The sequence below is a fragment of the Dinoponera quadriceps genome, unplaced genomic scaffold, assembly GCF_001313825.1.
Source record: "Dinoponera quadriceps isolate SergipeBrazil2010 unplaced genomic scaffold, ASM131382v1 scaffold3324, whole genome shotgun sequence".
In the NCBI taxonomy this organism is placed as follows: domain Eukaryota; kingdom Metazoa; phylum Arthropoda; class Insecta; order Hymenoptera; family Formicidae; genus Dinoponera; species Dinoponera quadriceps.
The window spans coordinates 154,019-171,319 of NW_014557953.1; the positions used below are offsets into that span (position 1 = coordinate 154,019).

The window sequence follows — 17,301 nt, forward strand, 5'->3', positions numbered from 1 at the left end:
GCTCTCGAATTCCGCTTGGACGATGCTACACATTCTGGAAGTTTACATTGCATAGGGATTCGTCAGAAGCGCCCGTCCGTTTATTATCGAATTGGCTCTCTTTCCCTTTCTACCACTAAATAGTGAAGGGTGTAGCGTTTTATAAAAACATAGAAATAGTAGTCCGTATCCGGTATTGCAATCGTATTTATATTGTCTAAATCTAAATTGGTGTACATCCGCAAAGGGGAAGAAATTAGACATGTGGGGGGGGGGGGGGGGCGCGGGGGNTTAGATAGGCGTACTGTTGCGCAGCTAGTGCGCCACCGTAAGCATACCATCATCGTCACTATTGATGAGTGACAATTGTCAATTTAGATTCGTCGAAGTACACATAAATGTTCGTACAAGTACTTCCGTAACAAGAAGTAATCTTGCAATAAATTCGCTTGGATAGACTCAGCACGCACTGTGTGTGTGCACCGAAAACGTCGCGCACAAACAACCGGTCGATAAACACGCTGGGAGTTTGCGAACATTTTGGGAAACGCTCAGCAGTAAATATCGCACGATAGTAAAAAGTTTCTGAATTTGTGTGGAGTCTAAATTTGTAAAACAATCGGCACACGATTTGTCGCAGACGGAATGCACGCCGGAGATACTCGTCTCTCGACGTGCGTTCCGGCCGGAAGCGCCTTTACGTTCGAAAATTTTCAGTGAACCAGCGTTTGTGTACGTGTATGTACGTATAATAGGCATTAACTCGCACCAGCGCACACTATCATCACTGTAAATGATATAGTGACAGTTACCTTACACTGAAGCTGACGTGAGAAATCCGCGCAAACCGGCCGATTACACCGTGGGACAGATAGGTTTATCGCACAAACAGTGAAAGTATAATTTTTCGGGCAATGATTTCGTCATGAGACGATTTCTGTCTCGCGTAACACGTAAAAAAGAAAGAAAAAAATCACGTCGCCATGGGGTTCTTATCCGCCACTGGAAGATCATCTCTCGCTACTCCAGTAGCTCTTGCCGATAACCTCTGGAGGAAACAGACGAATCTCTCGTTAGTATGGAGCCCGGCGTGGAATTAATGGTCCGTCGCTCGGGACAGCAACGACCTACCGACCTGTACGGTTGATTGGACTACGACTCCGCGAATAACTACGACTGTAGCTCCGCCGACTGCCACGTCCGTTGCGTTCTCTGCTGTGGCTTCGACTTCTGCTTCTCGAGTAGCTGCGCTCCTTCCCATTACGACCGCCTCGCGATCGCCATCGGTTTCTGCCACCTGTCGATAACAATTCGCTTCTTATTTGTCAAGCCGACCCGTTCGATCAAACTTTGTCGTTACACTTCGCTCAACCGAATTCTCAAACGTTTGCTGTGGCGAGAGTACCTCTGTGTCTGCCGTATCCACCGGCTCTACCGTCGGCGAGCTCCAGCAGCTTCGGATTGATCACCTGGTTCGCCTCTTTTAGCACTTGTATCAAATCGTTGGCCTTGTTGGAGTTGTTGGGGGTGAAGAAGGTGTAGGCCGTGCCGGTCTTCTGTCGGCGGCCGGTACGACCGATACGATGGACATAATCTTCGGAGCAGGAGGGGTAGTCAAAATTGATGACAAACTTGACGTCTTCAACGTCTGAAATTAAGGGCTGGCATTAGTCGAGCCGTGGCTTCCCCGTGGGGTCAGCGTGTTGAGGACAGACATCGGTTAAGACAGTAGTAGTGTCGCGAGGATTTGTGAAACACCGCGTCGAGCAGAAGTTGGATGTATCGGATAAACGAGATACATTTGTCACGGTAAATCATAAATTTCGATACGCTCTCCAAGAAGTCACGCGATTAACTCGAGCTAGCATGTGTTGCCCCTTGCATTGATTTTTTTCTTCTAATGCGATTGTACCGCATATCGGCATGGTTGATCAGATGTAAAGACCATCAATGTGTGTAAAGTTTGATTGAAAAAAGAAAAAGAAGAACGATTTCTCTCTCTTTCTCTCTCTCTCTCTCTCTCTCTCTCCCTCTCTCTCCCTCTCTCCGTCTCTCAGAAATATCTGATAATTTGCAAGTGAAACTGATCTATGAGATTGTAACGTATCGCATCGTATCAACGCTTGTGTGTAATTCTTTAGAGAGCGTTTTTGGAGCGTGAAATAACGAGAAATCGTGAAATAAAAACAAACCGTGGCGCCGACACCGATCCTGGCTTTCCTTTCGTAAATATCGCGGCACGGAATACTCGTTCCCGATTACAACAACGTGCGAGGCTAAGGTCGCACTTGAAGTCCTCTTTCGCGCTATTCACACCGTGGTGAACAACGAGACGATCGATATCTAGAAAAGAGACCAGGATCGTAGTGTAACAGGATTACATGATACAGTAGTTAGTATGATGAGAGATGCGGTCTGATACACGGTGTAGTTATCACGGGAATTGAAGGACGGAGGATCAGAAGAGATGCGTACAATTTAAGAAGGACATACGTATAAAAAAGTGTTACGCGTTCATACACGTATATATATACATATACATATATATATAGACGAACGGCCAATGTATAACAGAGACATTATCCATCACCTGCAAATTAACGACATCATACAGATAGCGGAACGAACGCATTTATACATACATGTACTTATATATACGCGTACAGGAACTCATGTGCGTGCGTGTGTGTGTGTGTGTGTGTACGTATTATGTGTAGGAGTGTCGATATATGTATGTCGATTAATTAAACTCGAACTATATAATACTAAAATTAGGCTGTGGGCGAGATTTTCGCTAGCAACGTACGGGCAGGGCCTGGCTATTGCGCTCGCTCCAGCTACTGCCTCCGCCACTCTGTCGCTACAGGCGCAGGGCGCAGGGCGCGCTAGAGAGGCTCTGGCATCTGCTATCATGCCACCGCCTCAACGGACCGTTGTTGGGTCTGATTAGCTTGAGCGGCCAGCGCAGGGGACTCTATTCTGGCAACAACGACCTGGCCAGCCCAGATGGCGTACAGCGCAGCGTAGGACTGATATCCAGTATGTAGGTAGGTAGGTAAAGTAGTAGTAGTAGTAGTAGTAGATCCCGATTTGGCCCGGACTTGGCCCTTCACGCGATTGACGAATAGAGGCACGCGTCGCGGCCAGCGCAGACAATGCAAACCAGTGCACCACCGAACAAAGAGGCGGCGGGCACCCCCGAATGCTTTGCATTACCCAGCGTGGGCCTGCGCGCAATGTGCCTCTGCAATACAAACAAAGATCCAACCGCGTTAGCTGTATGGTTACCTCCGACCATCTTCCTGTTTCAATATGCTCTTATCTTCTTTCTTTTTTTTTTTTTTCGTGCCCTATTCCTTCTCCATCGTGTTCTCTTAGAAATGTTTCTTTTTCTCCGATCGTAACGTGAACTTTTGAATTTGAGCTTTACAAACGCGTCAAAACTGTAATGTTCCGTTAATCACGCGAAGAAATAACCGAGGACTTGAGACGCAGGTTGCAAGAGAGTCTGATGCGTACAAGCGACTGCTGTATTGAAACGAGGTGAGAATATCTCTTATATCATTCTGACGCAGCGGATCTTCGCTCGATTCCAAGTCAGTCGATACGATAAACTTGATGTGATTCTAATACCATTAAGTGGGACATACAAGATTAGCTCTTAGGTAACTGCATGCTCCCTAAATCAGAACCAAGCTTGACAATTTTCAGTATTTAAATGACTCGAATGTTAACCGTTTGTTATATTTTCGGATTATACACACTTTTAACGGAACATTACATTGCAGTGGAGATTTGCAGAAACTTCGGTCAGAATAGAGCATTGTAAAAAAAAAAAATAAGTAAAATAAAAAAAAGAAAATAATAATTGATCATAATTCTGGGGAAAAATCGATACCGTGTGTATTGATCAGTTGCTTTTCCATGTTGCAGAAAAGTAACTGATAATACACGACATCGTTGCGTCATGATACAAGTCGAAGGTTTTGAATTACTTACCGAGACCACGTGCGGCGACATCGGTGGCAACGAGAATTGGCGCCTTGCCTGATCTGAAATCTACAAGTCGACCAATAGGTATAAAATAATACTTAAAACTTGACTTTTTTTTTTTTTTTTTCACGCGGGAGATACTCAAAATCGCTCGTACCTTGTAAAACCCAATCTCGTTCCTGCTGCGTCTTGTCGCCGTGAATGCAAACGGCAGGCCAGCCGTCGCGTTTCATTTTTCTCGTAATTTCGTCTACTCTACGCTTTGTTTCAATAAATACTATAGTTTTATTCTCGCTCTCAGCCATTATTTCTTTCAACAGAGTGCTTAATCTGCAAATATTTGAGAGAACAGTTCTTTTTGATCGATAAAAATTATCGACGTATCGATATATCGAAAAGCCGATAGATCGATAAAGTTTAAACTGGCACCGATATATCGGCGACGATACTAACTTATTCTCTTTCTCATAATCTTGACATACGTCAATTATCTGCAATATATTATGATTTGCTGCAAGCTGCAGAGAACCAACATTAATTTGAGCATAATCCTTAAGAAAATCCTCAGCTAAGTTCTTCACTTCTTTCGGCCATGTGGCTGACCACATTAACGTCTGTCTGTCTGGTCTAATTTGTTCTATGATTTTTCTGATTTGAGGCTCGAATCCCATGTCTAACATTCTGTCAGCCTCGTCTAATACCAAATATGTACATCTTTTCAGATTAGTCTTGCCAGACTCGAGGAAGTCGAGCAATCTACCAGGCGTGGCGATAACTATTTCCACACCACCATCCAGATCCCTAGCTTGAGCGCCTTTCGGCGCTCCACCATAGAGACAAGTGTTCCTAATGCCTGATGAGTGGCCGAAATCATCAGCGACTTGTTGTATTTGTTGAGCAAGCTCTCGCGTTGGCGCTAATACTAATGCGATAGGTCCGTCTTTTCGGCTTAGTTTTGGCTGGCTATTGATGTGAACTATCGCAGGCAATATGTAGGACAATGTTTTTCCGGATCCCGTGGACGCTATGCCCACCATGTCTCGTCCACTCAACGCGATAGGCCATCCTTGGGCCTGAATCGACGTTGGTTCACTAAATCCCTGTCTCCTGTAATATGGACAATTTAAAATCACTATATCTACAGATGTCAAAGCTTGATCTTTGCAATATCACCGCGTACTCACGTGATCTCCTTCAAAACATAATCTGGAAAACAAGCCTCGTCAAAATTAAGAACAGGATTGGGTATGTTCTTGCCTCTCAGTGTAATCTCCTTTTCGCTTCTGTATTGTTCCACAATACGCGGATCCCGATTTTGGACAGCTTCATTGGGAACATAAAAATCTTTTTTGAAAGGCTCCAATCGACTGAGGTCCCATCGAGGTTTCCTCAGGTTAGCACCGGGTTGTCCACGACTGTTACGGCTACTCATAGGTCTGTCACGACCGCCGCTACCTCCCCAACTCCTCCTGTCACGCGGTGACCTACTACGCGAGCGGGTACGTGATCGGCGTCTTCTGTCTCTATCGCGACTGCGGCTGTAAAGAATCGCACGTTGAATTTAATCGTAGACTCAATTTCTCCCGCATTCGTCGGAGAGCAGCTGCCAAAATTCTGTTGAGAACGCTTTCCGGAAGATAACCACTACTATATAGCATGGATGCGCTCGCGTCGGTGCGACGTGTCCGAGAAAGTTCACCTTAAAATTGGCCTATTTACCTCCTGTAACGACCCATATCTGTGTTTCGTCGGGATGAACTTTAGCTTTCTTTTTAAACGCCGTTTCTTGTCAATAAACAGGCTGCGACAGTTCGCATACGGAAATCGTAGAAATCGAATCCAACGTACTCGATCAAGTGACGCAAAAGAAGCGCCACTGATAAAGTAACGATGTAGTTGCGCGATTCCTCGCGCCTAAAGAGCTTCTAGTAGGAGAGAAGTGCCAATAGGGTCGAGTGATGAGCTACTCTGTGATTGGCTATCGTGATTCCCGCTTCTGTTTGGCTGTATGCCAAAACTCTACTCGATGGGTAGAGTAGCATTTAATTGGCCAATTAGGAGCCAAAAAGTTTTCCTTACATGAATTTACAACTATTTAGTTTCTACTACACAAGTGCTTTGATCATTCCCAAACTTTGAGAAATTGATCAATCGATCGTTTTCCTTACATTCGACTGTGATTCATCAATTTCTTAAGGTTTAAAGCACCTATTGTAGACGGAGACTTACCGGAAAACTTGAGTTTACTTGGTTCTGAGGTCACAAAAGCACACCAAACAATGATGTTTCCGAATGCAGCCGGGATGTTTCAGAACAGCTGGTATCTAGTAATGTGCCGTGTGTGTTTCTTAGGATTTAGAATAAAGCCTGGGTCAGACGATACTCGTTTTCTCGATAGATCTAGTGAGATATATCCTGTAACATATCGAAAATCAACCAGTCAGAATGCAGCATTTCTAATATGTTACTAGATCTTACTAGATCTCCCGAGGAAACATGTGACGCGGGCTTAATTCCAGGAAAAGAGATGTCAAAGCGGCCGGCAGCGAATAAATCCTAAGAGAAAGCGATATCGTCGTTACTATACTATCGCGATTCCCAGCCGATACCGGGCATCGATATTAGCGCGGGCGTCCGTTGTAAGTGTCTGGCTGCGCGGACGGAAATGCGCGCTCATAGGCAACATCGGCGGCGCGCGCACACATGCACGCGCGATGACATACACGGACAGCACACGAACAAAGTCCAGTCGGGCACACTATCGCAGAGCAGCGAACGAGGAAGGGACTCTCCGCTAGCCAGTGAACCATTTTTCTGTCGTCAAACGGATCAAGCTTTTTGTGAGACTTGGATCGATCACAAAAAGCGGGATTCGCTTTTCGCATAGGAATTGGCCTGCCGAGGAGCCAGCTGAAGTTCACGCAGCACGTCCGCCCGCAAAACCAGTGAGTAAGGCGCGTGTTTGTCCGGTGACTTTGAGCCGAATCGCGTAGCGGACGATGCATACATAGTGCCGTGCGACCGGTCGCCCACCGTCGTCAACGCGACGATTCGCCGCACGATGTTGTGCCTTTTGCCGGCCCGACGGCGATCCACCGGCAGCCAGCCGTTCCCGGCGAATCCATGCGTATTTCTCGCGCGAGCGTTATTACGGGTCAATCGATGGATTTTATAACAATCATGGCGGCCATGCCGGCATGATTTTGCGCGACGGTTGTCCGTCGGCGATTGTATTCGCGAGACGCGGCTCCGTCGCGTTCGACAGCCCGTCTCAATTTGGCACGCCCCGAACACTGACGTCCCGTCGCTATCTTTTTATCATGACCAACGGAAGTTTGAAGTAAGCGTTGGAACTTTGTATGCGGTAGGGATAGTTCGAGTACTTGAGTCGTTTGTGTAAATTGACCGCTATGCAGCTCTATGTATGTCATTACTCAATTAGGTAAATATACGAATGTATGTAACGTAAACAATCTCTCTATTTGGGAACTACAGTGCTTAGTGATGTCAAGTTAGCGATTTTCCCTCCTGTAACGTCGGAATAATTTATGCCCGAACGGATGATGCTTGTGTTTTTAGGACGTCAAAATGGAGGAAATGCATCAAGCAGCACAGGTTGGGCCTAACATGATACCTGGTGTAGGCGGTGTTTCTAATCATACAAATAATGTCAATCGCCGCAGTAGAATGCGAGTGTCTATACACGCCATGATGTTGGAGAAATTACCTTTACATGAGGCAGCCCGCATGGAAATGAAGGCGATACCCAGCAAAACACCCGTCTCGGTTCTCCAAGAGTTACTTTCCCGTAGAGGCACAATACCGAAATATGAACTGGTACAAATTGAAGGCGCTATTCACGAGCCTACGTTTCGATATAGAGTCACCGTTGCCGATGTCGTTGGTTTGTATATACGTGACGTATTTATTCTTACGAATAAAGCCTATGGTGGATGATGTGTGTGTGTGTTTTTTTACGCTGTGTTGCATCACGATACGTCTCTCTGATGTGTGTTAGCTGTGCGACTAACAAATCACCATAGATTTACTACTCATCGGTACGATGTTTAGTAAAAATAGATATATAGTGATATGATAGTCGCATAGTCAACATCATTTGCCGTAGGCTTATAAGGTACCAGCCGGTAAGTATAAAACTATTCAAGCAGATCCAATTGTTTCAGCAATGGGGACTGGCAGGTCCAAAAAGGAAGCTAAACACGCAGCTGCGAAAGCTGTGCTGGACAAATTAATCGGGGTAAATACTGAATCTTCAGAATCTCCACTCCCAAATAATTTACCAGAGTGAGTATTGTTTAGCTCGAGTTTGGCTCAACAGTCAGGACATTTGTGTTTACACAAAAAATACAAACATGGCAAGACAATTGAAATTTAACCGTTTTCTTCCACAGTTCGCAAAATTTACAAGAACTGCAAACATATGGAGAAGAAAAAGTAGTGAACAATCCAATCGGAGCCTTACAAGAAATGTGTATGTCTCGTCATTGGCCACCACCAAAATATACAATGGAAGGTGAAGAAGGTTTACCTCACGAAAGACAATTCACTATTGTTTGTTCAATATTAAAATATCGCGAAGTCGGTCAAGGAAAAAGCAAGAAGGTCGCTAAGAGGCATGCCGCTCATAAAATGTGGCAAGCGTTACACGATATGAATAACCAAGCTCCTACTGTGGACGAAGATGAGGTAAAAAAACTCACATTCCTACTCGCAGTTTTTTTTTATCATTAGTTTAAATGATAGACATAAATTTACTCGTGTATCATATGCTTTGTCACTGTCATTATGCGATACTTAGGTATTCTAAAGAACTAACAATTAGTGATACTTGTGGGTCCGGTGTGTGTGTGTGTGTGTGTGTGTGTGTGTGCGCGCGCGCGCGCGCATGCTTGTGAATTTAGCGAAGTGGAAGTGATTTTTACTTAACGCCACTTTATTAAACGTAAGCTATCTTTCCGATCTGTTTGAATCTATAACGGACCATTATTTAGACGACGCAGCGTTTCATTGTTCGACTGTGATTATGTATTCTATTGCAAGAATAATCATATGTTTTTGGGTCATTTCCACTTCATTTCAATTTTTTTTTTTTAGGTAAATGTGGAACAAACGACTATTGATAAAGTATTTTCCTATAAATGATCATTGGGGAAGGTTTATGCATTATCACAAGTTTTACATGTTATTTTACATATAATTGTCCGTTATAGATTGTGCAAAGAAATGCAAACGTAAGCGCCCGTTATGCCGATCTGAAAGGTAGCAAAATCTCAACACTGACAACAATTCATAGTATCCAAGTCTCGAAATTTCACAAGAGTCTCAAGTCGTCCACAGGTGTTAAGCTTTTTCAACTGCAGGTGTGTATTCAATTTGCTTCAATCAATTGAGTAGAGGAATAAAAAAATATTCCGATATTCGCATCTTTCTACTGACAAGCTAGAATAAGTGTTATTATGTGGCTGTACCAAAATATTGATGTACGTATATATGAAATTGGCGAGTGACGTGGAAATCATTTTAATTTTGTTCCAGAATACTTGTTTCAATGATGGCGATGTAAATTTGGTACAATTCTTGCAAGAAATTGCATCGGAGCAGCAGTTTGAAGTAACTTATGTTGATATCGAAGAAAAATCTATCAGCGGTAAGTTTCTATCTATGCTATACATACGCAAGCGTTTTCACTTTAGCAATAGTTATGCACGAAATAAAATTATGTTCATCCTTTTTATTCTGTCATTACGTGTTTTATCATTACATGTTATTTTGTTCCACTTTCATCATTATCCACTGAGTACAATATCAACGGGCACATCATGTTCGTTCACTGGTACCTCTTCTTGTATCTGTTCTTTAAACCCTACTGCTACCAAATACGGTCTTTTATTTTGTTTTTCGAAACATCTCTTTAAATATTTGTCGTAATATCCCATTCCATGTCCTAAACGTTTTCCTATAACAATAATAAGATATAAGTTTAATCTCTTGAAAAGTTATGATATGTGCGTGTAAAAAAAAAATATTTAATAACAATGTCTGTGACGACGTACCGTTTGCGGTGAAAGCGACTCCTGGCAAAATTATAAAATCTAATCCACCTGTGATGCACAGAGACTGAATTACTGATTAATAAAACATTTGCTAATTTGTAATAAGTCTGAAAATGTTTCGGTTTCTTTTGATTACATGAAAGTAAAGCGAAAACTGGCTAAAAAGAATAATACATTTGAACAAACATAATAGCAATTAGTTTCATAATGTGTGTATTATTTATCGTTCTTTTTGCTATTATTAATTAAAGTAATATTGTATCCTTCGCAAGTACTACTTTACCACATTGCACAGTAAAATTACCTGTTTCTAAGGCGTTTTCACGGTGTTCGGTAATGCTGGGCTGTTTAATATTCCACTTTGTTAATGGCAGTGCCTGGTAATCATCCATTGATTTTAGTTTTACCATCTCCATAGTTTTTCCATGGTATTGTGGTATAAATGCTTCTTTCCCCATATCAAATATATGTTTTAAAATGGGCACAGTATCGATTTCATCCTCAGTACTTAGGTATAATGAAATTCTCTTGCTATCTTGATATTGCTTCAATGCACGCAACTATAAAAAGCAATAACAACTTTCTTGAATGACACTGTTCGTTATAGTCACATTGAGTTGCAACATCTTGGAATAAAATAAATACTTGACATAAATACAAAAATAAAATATATACTTGACATTTAATGAAAGAGAGAAGGAAACAAGAGAATTACAAGATAGTTAGAAATGCGCAACTATAAAAACACAGACATATCGTCACATATATTGCAAGTTACTGTCACATTGCTCGTGTTCAGCAAAAAAAAGAACTCTAAGTAAGCGCTTTGGGATTATTACTTCTGATTGGTACATTTCTCCTGAATCTAAATGAAATCTAAACTAAATATTCCAATTATAGACAATCACGAAGCAGCTTATTAAGCTGTTTTTTCCGCTGAATGCAGGCATTATGAAGATTACAAAAAGTGTACATAACCTCTTAAGAGCATTCAAATAAAAATCATTGTTCTATTCACACTCCTCACACTCACCTTTTCAAACACTTTTACAGATTGTATTTTTTTCTCTTCCGAGCTAACATTTTCAAGGATATTTGTGATTTTCCTCCTTAAGGCACTCTTAGCTGATGATACAGCCATATTGTGTAAAATTGATCCTGCAGATGCACACTTACACACTTACAGACCCACTCGCACGCACATTTTATATGCCCATATTTTCCTTTTTCATAGCCGCATTAGATATCAGTATTATTACGTAGTTGTAGTTTGTGACATCTGTGACCTTAGATAAACACATGTATCTTTTCTCACACAAGATATCTTAGCGATATTAGCATGTATCATTCTGATATATCATCACGCGATACACGTTGGGATATAAAAACGTGACTTTATTCCAAAGGTAAATTCCAGTGCCTTGTGCAACTGTCTACCCTGCCAGTAGCAGTTTGCTATGGTTGCGGTGGGACTAGTAAAGATGCTCAAGCCAGTGCTGCTCAAAATGCTCTGGAATATCTGAAAATCATGACCAAGAAGTGAGCCAGCGCTTCGCTCCTGCCAACCGTCACCATCAATTGCAAGCCCCACGATAATTTGGCATCGAAAAGTCAGAACAACACGGACGTCAAGGTATTATCATCGAACAATCAGATCTCCGATAAAGGGAAAGGTGGGCAAAAGCCGGACCACGTCAGCAAGGGTAGAACGTCGGTCAGGACCGCCGCAGTGGTCAGCAAAGACGCCACCTTCTCGTCCGCGATCACCGCCAGCAAAATTAGCTCATCGATGAAGAAGAATGACGGTAATAACGAGAGTCTGAGCGAACAGCACACGACGAAAAACGCATCGATCGTCAACGCGAAACAGTCCGGCTCTGCGTTCGTGCAGCGAGCCGTCAGCGCATGCGTCAACAGCGCGCACGAGAACAAGCCGAAGGATTACGCCGCGAAGAAGTTTCCGGGTGAAGCGGCCATCAAGAATTATCCCATTCAATCGGATTACAAGGAGGTGTCCAATCCGGATTACAAAAGCAGGAACAGTTCGTCGATGGCCAGTCTGCCGCTGAGATTCGCAACGCAGTCGTCGTCCGCGCTGCACCGGGAGACGTATCGGAACGACAGCAGCGCTTTCGCGGTGGCGCGCAAAGCCTTGGAGCAGCAGCAAAGCTCGAAGATGGCGCCGATCAATTTCCCGCCGCTGCGCGCACCGCAGAGCATCGTCAACGTCCGGCACCCGTTGCTGACGGACGCGCGGACCAAGCACAGCGAGACGGTCGGTCCAGCGACGGCGAAGTCCATGGGCTCCCTGCAGAAAGACCGGCAGACTTACCACGGATACGGCACCTCGCCGATGCAGAGTCTGAGCAACGCGGTGACGGCCAGCATCTCGCCGTATCCCAGACCGGCGGACCCCTTCCCGACGGTCGCGAGCGTATTGTTCCCGGACACCGCGCAGTTCCCGCAGTCGCCGCCGTTCAACACCACGCAGTTGGGCCAGTATCAGACCTACGACCCCGGCAGCTTCGCCACCACGCCGGTGAACCCGCAGGTGATACCGCAGTTCTCCGCGGAGAGCTCGATCCCGTATCCGCAGTACGAGAACCCGGCGCAGTTCGTCCAGCCGAATCATTACCCGACCGCGGACATCACCAACAGCCAGTACCAGTATCAGGCGGCGGGGGTAGGTCAGATACAAGACTCGTCCATGTTCATACAGAGTCTGCAGAGCCCGATCGCGGTGACCGACCAATACGCCGCGCCGAATTACGCCAGAGCCGTGAGGACGGAGCTGATACCGCGCTTGAGGCGGCCGCCGCGTTTCAACAAGTAAAAGATCCGAAGGCGCCGAGCGGGGAAATATGCGGGTGTGTATTCACGAAGGTACGGTCGAGGTTGGATTCTCGTTGCGACCGGTGCTGCGCGATCTGGTCTGATCACTCGCCGTGGAGGATGTGGTGAAAGTTATTTCAATTCTTGATCCAGTTTGAAATAAATTTTAGCCAATCTCGGTTCAATAGACACGATAGGTACGAACGAGGGGGGTCGGCAAATTTTCACGTGGGTATGCGCGCTCACACGACGACGTTTCGCGTGATAATGATGAGTTTCACTTGTTTCCGTCATTCGATGTGACACGGCAGGGCAGAGTGAGTTGAGCTCAACTCTAATTTTATGATGTAATTTATCTCGAGGAAAATAGCGTGAACACGTTCAGGTAAAGGGGCTACAAAGGAAAAAAAGAAAATTACACGCTATATGTGCGATGTTGTACCTAAATTTTGACTGCTGATCAGGACGGTCCTATCCAGCAAAACGAGGAAGAGTGAGAGAGAGAGCGCGGGTTTGCGCTCCGGGAACGTTCTGATCGTTTCTTTCTTTTGGTTTTGCGCGCACGCGCTTGCGCGGGAGAGCGAACCCGTCGGCACCGGCTGCGCTCCGACGGAGGGATAATGATGATGATTCTTGAATAAAAGGATTAAAAAAAAACGGGAAAACACAAAAAGAAAAAAAATCTCACACTATTATCATAAGTTCTAGTTTTAATGAACGATATTCTACAAACTATACTTTGCATAGAATTAGTGGAAGTTTTCCAATATACCTACATAATACTTAGCTTATCGCTATGTTTTTAATGTGCTTCACTATTTGTATATCGGGTGGTGGTGTAATGATGCCTGATGAGTGTGTGTGAGAGAGATTGGGAGAGAAAAAAAAAAGAGTACATGTGTATGCGCGTGTATATGTGTGCTTATGCATGAGAGGAAGAGAGGTGCGAAAGAGAGAGAGAGAGTGTGTGTGTGTGGAGAGAAAAATTGCATACAATAGGAAAGACCGTGGTGCGGGACGGACGTTAGGAATTTTTATCACTACAGAAGAGTAAAATGACGATCGTACGAATTTTGCTCCCATACCGCGAAACATTACATCTCCACTAAGCGTATGCACAGTGCAAACGTAGCTTTCGGCGATCCGAGTGTAAGCTGTAAACGCGTGATCGCGGATATAAGGATATAATCTTTCAGTGGTGTATGTTTTTTCCTTTAATATGGTAGCTCATAAACTCATAAGCATCACATATAATACGCGTAAGGATTAATCGTTAAGGATTCCTCATTAAGTACACATGTCAAGTCTAGTAGTCGAGTGTGTACCCGTGGTGTGTGTACTGAATTTCGAATTGCCTACGTACAATTGACGTCAACCGGATGAGACTTTTATACTGAATGAAAAAGAGTAACATCGCAGCATTGTGAGTGGAGCACACGAAGCGCGTCGAACGGCAGGACGGCTCGATCGAAAATCAGGAGAAAGAGAGAGAGAGAAAGAAAGAAAATGAGTGAGTGTAAGAAAGAGAGAGAGAGTGTGTGTGAGAGAAAGAGCTCTCCTCCGATCCAGTCGCCGGCTGTTGTATTCACGAATCGTGACGTATCCCTTTGGTTCGTCAAATGCGTATTAGAAAAGGGTAAGACCGATTTCACCGACATTTGTTAATCCAGATCTCGATCGAACGGATCTATCCTCGTTCGTTTTGCTCTAAAGGCTGAAAAAACGGTCCCGAGAAGAAGGAACATGTCAGAGTCTCGGGGGGGGGGAGACAGGGATCCGTCGATCGGAGCTGGATAAAATGATTGTGGGTGCAGTTAGTCCGATCAAGGAATGAATTTGCGGCAAAAAGGAAAACGGGAAGGAGCGATGAACGGTGTTCGATGCGTAACACCAACGAACGGCATAATCTTTTCTTCTCCTTTACGATCGGCATTTTCTCGCGGTATCTTTCTTGCAAAATTGTACATATGCGTGTGCATACGCCGTTTTGAGTTGCGATGATTCAGGAACTTCACGGTACCGTCAACTTTTGTCACGGTACGTCACCGTTAATATAATTCGTACGTGAGTGGTATTCTTTTGTAGACAGTGCCGCCGCGAAAACGGCACGGTAAGGTAGAGAGAGCGAAAGAGAGAGAGAGAGAAAGAGAGAGAGATTCGTTCCAAATGTCAGGGCCGAAGGCAGCAACGTTGATCGGTGCCAGTTGTAATCGCGGAAATGTTCCGAGAAGAAGAAACCCAGGAAAAAGAGGCATTTCCGCGATTCACGTTTACCAAAGTAAATCCGCAAAGTCGCTAAGCCGCTCAATGATTTCGCAAATATCTCGCGGAGTACTTTCGGGATCATTCGCGGCTGAGGTCCGCACCGGTCGACGTTTGAGCCTCTCGGAAATCGGCTGAACATACTGCTGGAATTAACCGAAACGAAATCGTGTATGCACACTTTGTTCGATCGTCAGCCCGTCGACGGGCGACGGTCCATCACAGCGCAAGCGCGTTCCTGTAACACCTCGACGGCGACAGAGAGGACGGCAGGATACGTTCGCGCGCGGTCGAGGTATCACAGGAGGACGCGGGTAACAGAGCGAGATCGCAAGGCAGAAGGGAGGTTTCAGTCGCCCGCGCGTGACTCAGTTGATTGTGAAAGTGTGTTTTCTCATACGTATATCTTTGGAAAATAGGCATTACTTACATGCAAAGTATAGAATGTGTATGTGTATGTACAGACATACATTCGCTAGAGCGATTATAAACGAAGGGAAGCGGTCGTCTCCTCTTTTGCTTTATGTACGGGAAACGCGACCTCCTCGGGGGTGGATTGTCGCGGCAGCCCCCCTCGAAGCCGAGGCGATCGATTCGCGATCTCGACAGTGGTCGTCGCCGATCGTTTCAAGCGATTTCCCACGAGACGAAGCGGAATTCTCCGTCACGAGAAACCAGAGGCGAGAACCGAGCGGACGCGACGCGGTTTCGCATTCGTTCGACGCTCGTTTCGACGTCCCGGCCCGGGTACTCTCTGACAGAGAGCTCCTCTACAAAGATACTTTTGTTCTTTCCCCGCGTGATTCGTTCGGATTCCTCGAGAAGCCGCCTCGCGTTCGATATCGCGATTTTCCGCGCGACAGCACTCTCAAGGCGCATTCTTTCATAGGACAAAATCGGTTTTCCGACCACACGGTCTGCAGAAAGTGCTTTACGAGATCCGATACACATCGTGCGCGATGAGTACGATGCACATTCCACTTTCATACGGCGTGATAATCCCAGATACGCCATTGTGAGGAGAGAGAGAGAGAGGGGGACGGGTGCGGTAACGGTGAAATTCAGTCCGTCGAAATTGTATATCCTTCATGGAGCTTTCCCCGCCTCTTTTTTTTTCTCCAAACGACCTCACGAAATCGAACTGAAAGTTTCGAATTAGCGTCTCGAAATTCGGCGTGCCGTTATAAAGCAGGTTTATACATATATATATATCGATTCAACGGTATCCTGATTCCTCTTTTAACGAAAATTCGCTGGGTGACGCACAGAATAATCGCAGCGTCGTGTTTAGCGCCTTTAACCATCGAGAGAGAGAGAGAGAGAGAGAGAGAAAATGAGAGAAACGGCGAGTCTCTCTCAGAGTTAATTTCCGATAATTTAAGTCGCACTTGATCGAAGTACCGCCGACGAGCTTCAAGCACGGCGATACTTCGCGGGCGGAAGCCAAAAACCGAGCTATTAGCGTAGAGGGAAGAAAAAAGAAGGAGAGCGCGCGACATGTTCGATGCGCGGAACTAAAAAAATGAAAAGAAAAAAAATCTAAAAAAAGAAGAAAGGGAGATTAATAAAAAGAGAAATGTAGAGAGTGAAAACGGACGAAGCGAACTCTTCGGTCCCAACCTCTGGACCGCGGAGGTGGTCTTCGTGGACCAATTATTAGGGATGAGAAAAGGAACCGATGGGTCTTCGATACGATCCACGACAGACCTTTTGCTTTCGCTTTTCTTTTCTCGTATCCTCCGCTATTAAAGGACGAAGGACGCGTTGGATAAGGACGTATCGGCGATAGATGGACATGCGAACGTCTCCTGCGAGGACACGAGGATAGGTTCGTCGTGTTATACCGCGACGGAACCAGCGGGACGAGAAAAGGAATCGACGAGTCTTCGACCCGATCCTCGACAGACTCTCCCTTCGCTTCCCTTTTCTCGTTCATATTCTCAGCGATCGATATGTGGGACCTCCTGGACCGCTCGCGTTCATCCGTGGTTGTGCGCCGAATCGGGAGCGCGTTTTTCGCCGTTTTCAGCGGCGAAATCAGTGCCACTTTGTTACGAATAATCAATCGATGATCTAGAGTTCTGATGCGGTTTTATTATCGCGAGTTTACGAATTTCTCGCGTTTATTAACCGATTGTTATATTATTAACTTTATACACTA

The 17,301-nt window shown here is 45.0% G+C and overlaps 3 protein-coding genes across 7 annotated transcripts; 1 reads left to right on the top strand and 2 right to left on the bottom strand.

Annotated features, from left to right (window-relative positions):
* Positions 1-274: 274 nt before the first annotated feature.
* LOC106749521 (probable ATP-dependent RNA helicase DDX17) lies at positions 275-5,838 on the bottom strand. The gene is made up of 8 exons (XM_014629048.1): positions 5,692-5,838; positions 5,157-5,510; positions 4,426-5,079; positions 4,130-4,302; positions 3,979-4,038; positions 1,385-1,627; positions 1,115-1,276; positions 275-1,027 (listed from the first exon to the last, which is right to left on the bottom strand). The coding sequence occupies exons 1-8, from the start codon at positions 5,706-5,708 to the stop codon at positions 990-992; spliced, it is 1,701 nt and encodes a 566-aa protein (XP_014484534.1). The 5' UTR covers positions 5,709-5,838; the 3' UTR covers positions 275-989.
* An 855-nt stretch (positions 5,839-6,693) lies between these two features.
* LOC106749527 (RISC-loading complex subunit tarbp2) lies at positions 6,694-11,606 on the top strand. 5 transcript variants are annotated; one of them, XM_014629074.1, is made up of 8 exons: positions 6,868-6,917; positions 7,552-7,587; positions 7,659-7,876; positions 8,142-8,277; positions 8,385-8,679; positions 9,204-9,353; positions 9,529-9,640; positions 11,453-11,606. In XM_014629074.1, exons 3-8 carry the CDS (start codon positions 7,660-7,662, stop codon positions 11,587-11,589), a joined length of 1,047 nt encoding a protein of 348 aa, XP_014484560.1. In that variant the 5' UTR covers positions 6,868-6,917; positions 7,552-7,587; position 7,659; the 3' UTR covers positions 11,590-11,606. The 5 variants fall into 5 exon arrangements, with proteins under 5 accessions (XP_014484559.1, XP_014484558.1, XP_014484562.1 ...); XM_014629073.1 differs by having other exon boundaries at positions 6,694-6,917; positions 7,552-7,876; positions 8,157-8,277; XM_014629072.1 differs by having other exon boundaries at positions 6,695-6,917; positions 7,552-7,876.
* Positions 9,705-11,296, bottom strand: LOC106749530 (5-formyltetrahydrofolate cyclo-ligase). Its single transcript, XM_014629079.1, has 4 exons — positions 11,080-11,296; positions 10,351-10,606; positions 10,047-10,094; positions 9,705-9,949 (listed from the first exon to the last, which is right to left on the bottom strand). Exons 1-4 carry the CDS (start codon positions 11,185-11,187, stop codon positions 9,780-9,782), a joined length of 582 nt encoding a protein of 193 aa, XP_014484565.1. The 5' UTR covers positions 11,188-11,296; the 3' UTR covers positions 9,705-9,779.
* Positions 11,607-17,301: the final 5,695 nt, after the last annotated feature.

Coding starts and splice junctions, on each gene's coding strand:
- LOC106749521 (XM_014629048.1), bottom strand. Junction 4,303..4,425: donor GATTATGAGAAAGAGAATAA/GTTAGTATCGTC, acceptor AAATATTTGCAG/ATTAAGCACTCTGTTGAAAG. Junction 4,039..4,129: donor ACGAGATTGGGTTTTACAAG/GTACGAGCGATT, acceptor GTCGACTTGTAG/ATTTCAGATCAGGCAAGGCG.
- LOC106749530 (XM_014629079.1), bottom strand. CDS start 11,187: ATGGCTGTATCATCAGCTAAGAGTGCCTTAAGGAGGAAAATCACAAAT. Junction 10,095..10,350: donor TGAAAACGCCTTAGAAACAG/GTAATTTTACTG, acceptor TGTGCATCACAG/GTGGATTAGATTTTATAATT. Junction 9,950..10,046: donor AGTCGCTTTCACCGCAAACG/GTACGTCGTCAC, acceptor TTATTGTTATAG/GAAAACGTTTAGGACATGGA.
- LOC106749527 (XM_014629072.1), top strand. CDS start 7,561: ATGGAGGAAATGCATCAAGCAGCACAGGTTGGGCCTAACATGATACCT. Junction 9,354..9,528: donor TTAAGCTTTTTCAACTGCAG/GTGTGTATTCAA, acceptor ATTTTGTTCCAG/AATACTTGTTTCAATGATGG. Junction 9,641..11,452: donor CGAAGAAAAATCTATCAGCG/GTAAGTTTCTAT, acceptor TTTATTCCAAAG/GTAAATTCCAGTGCCTTGTG.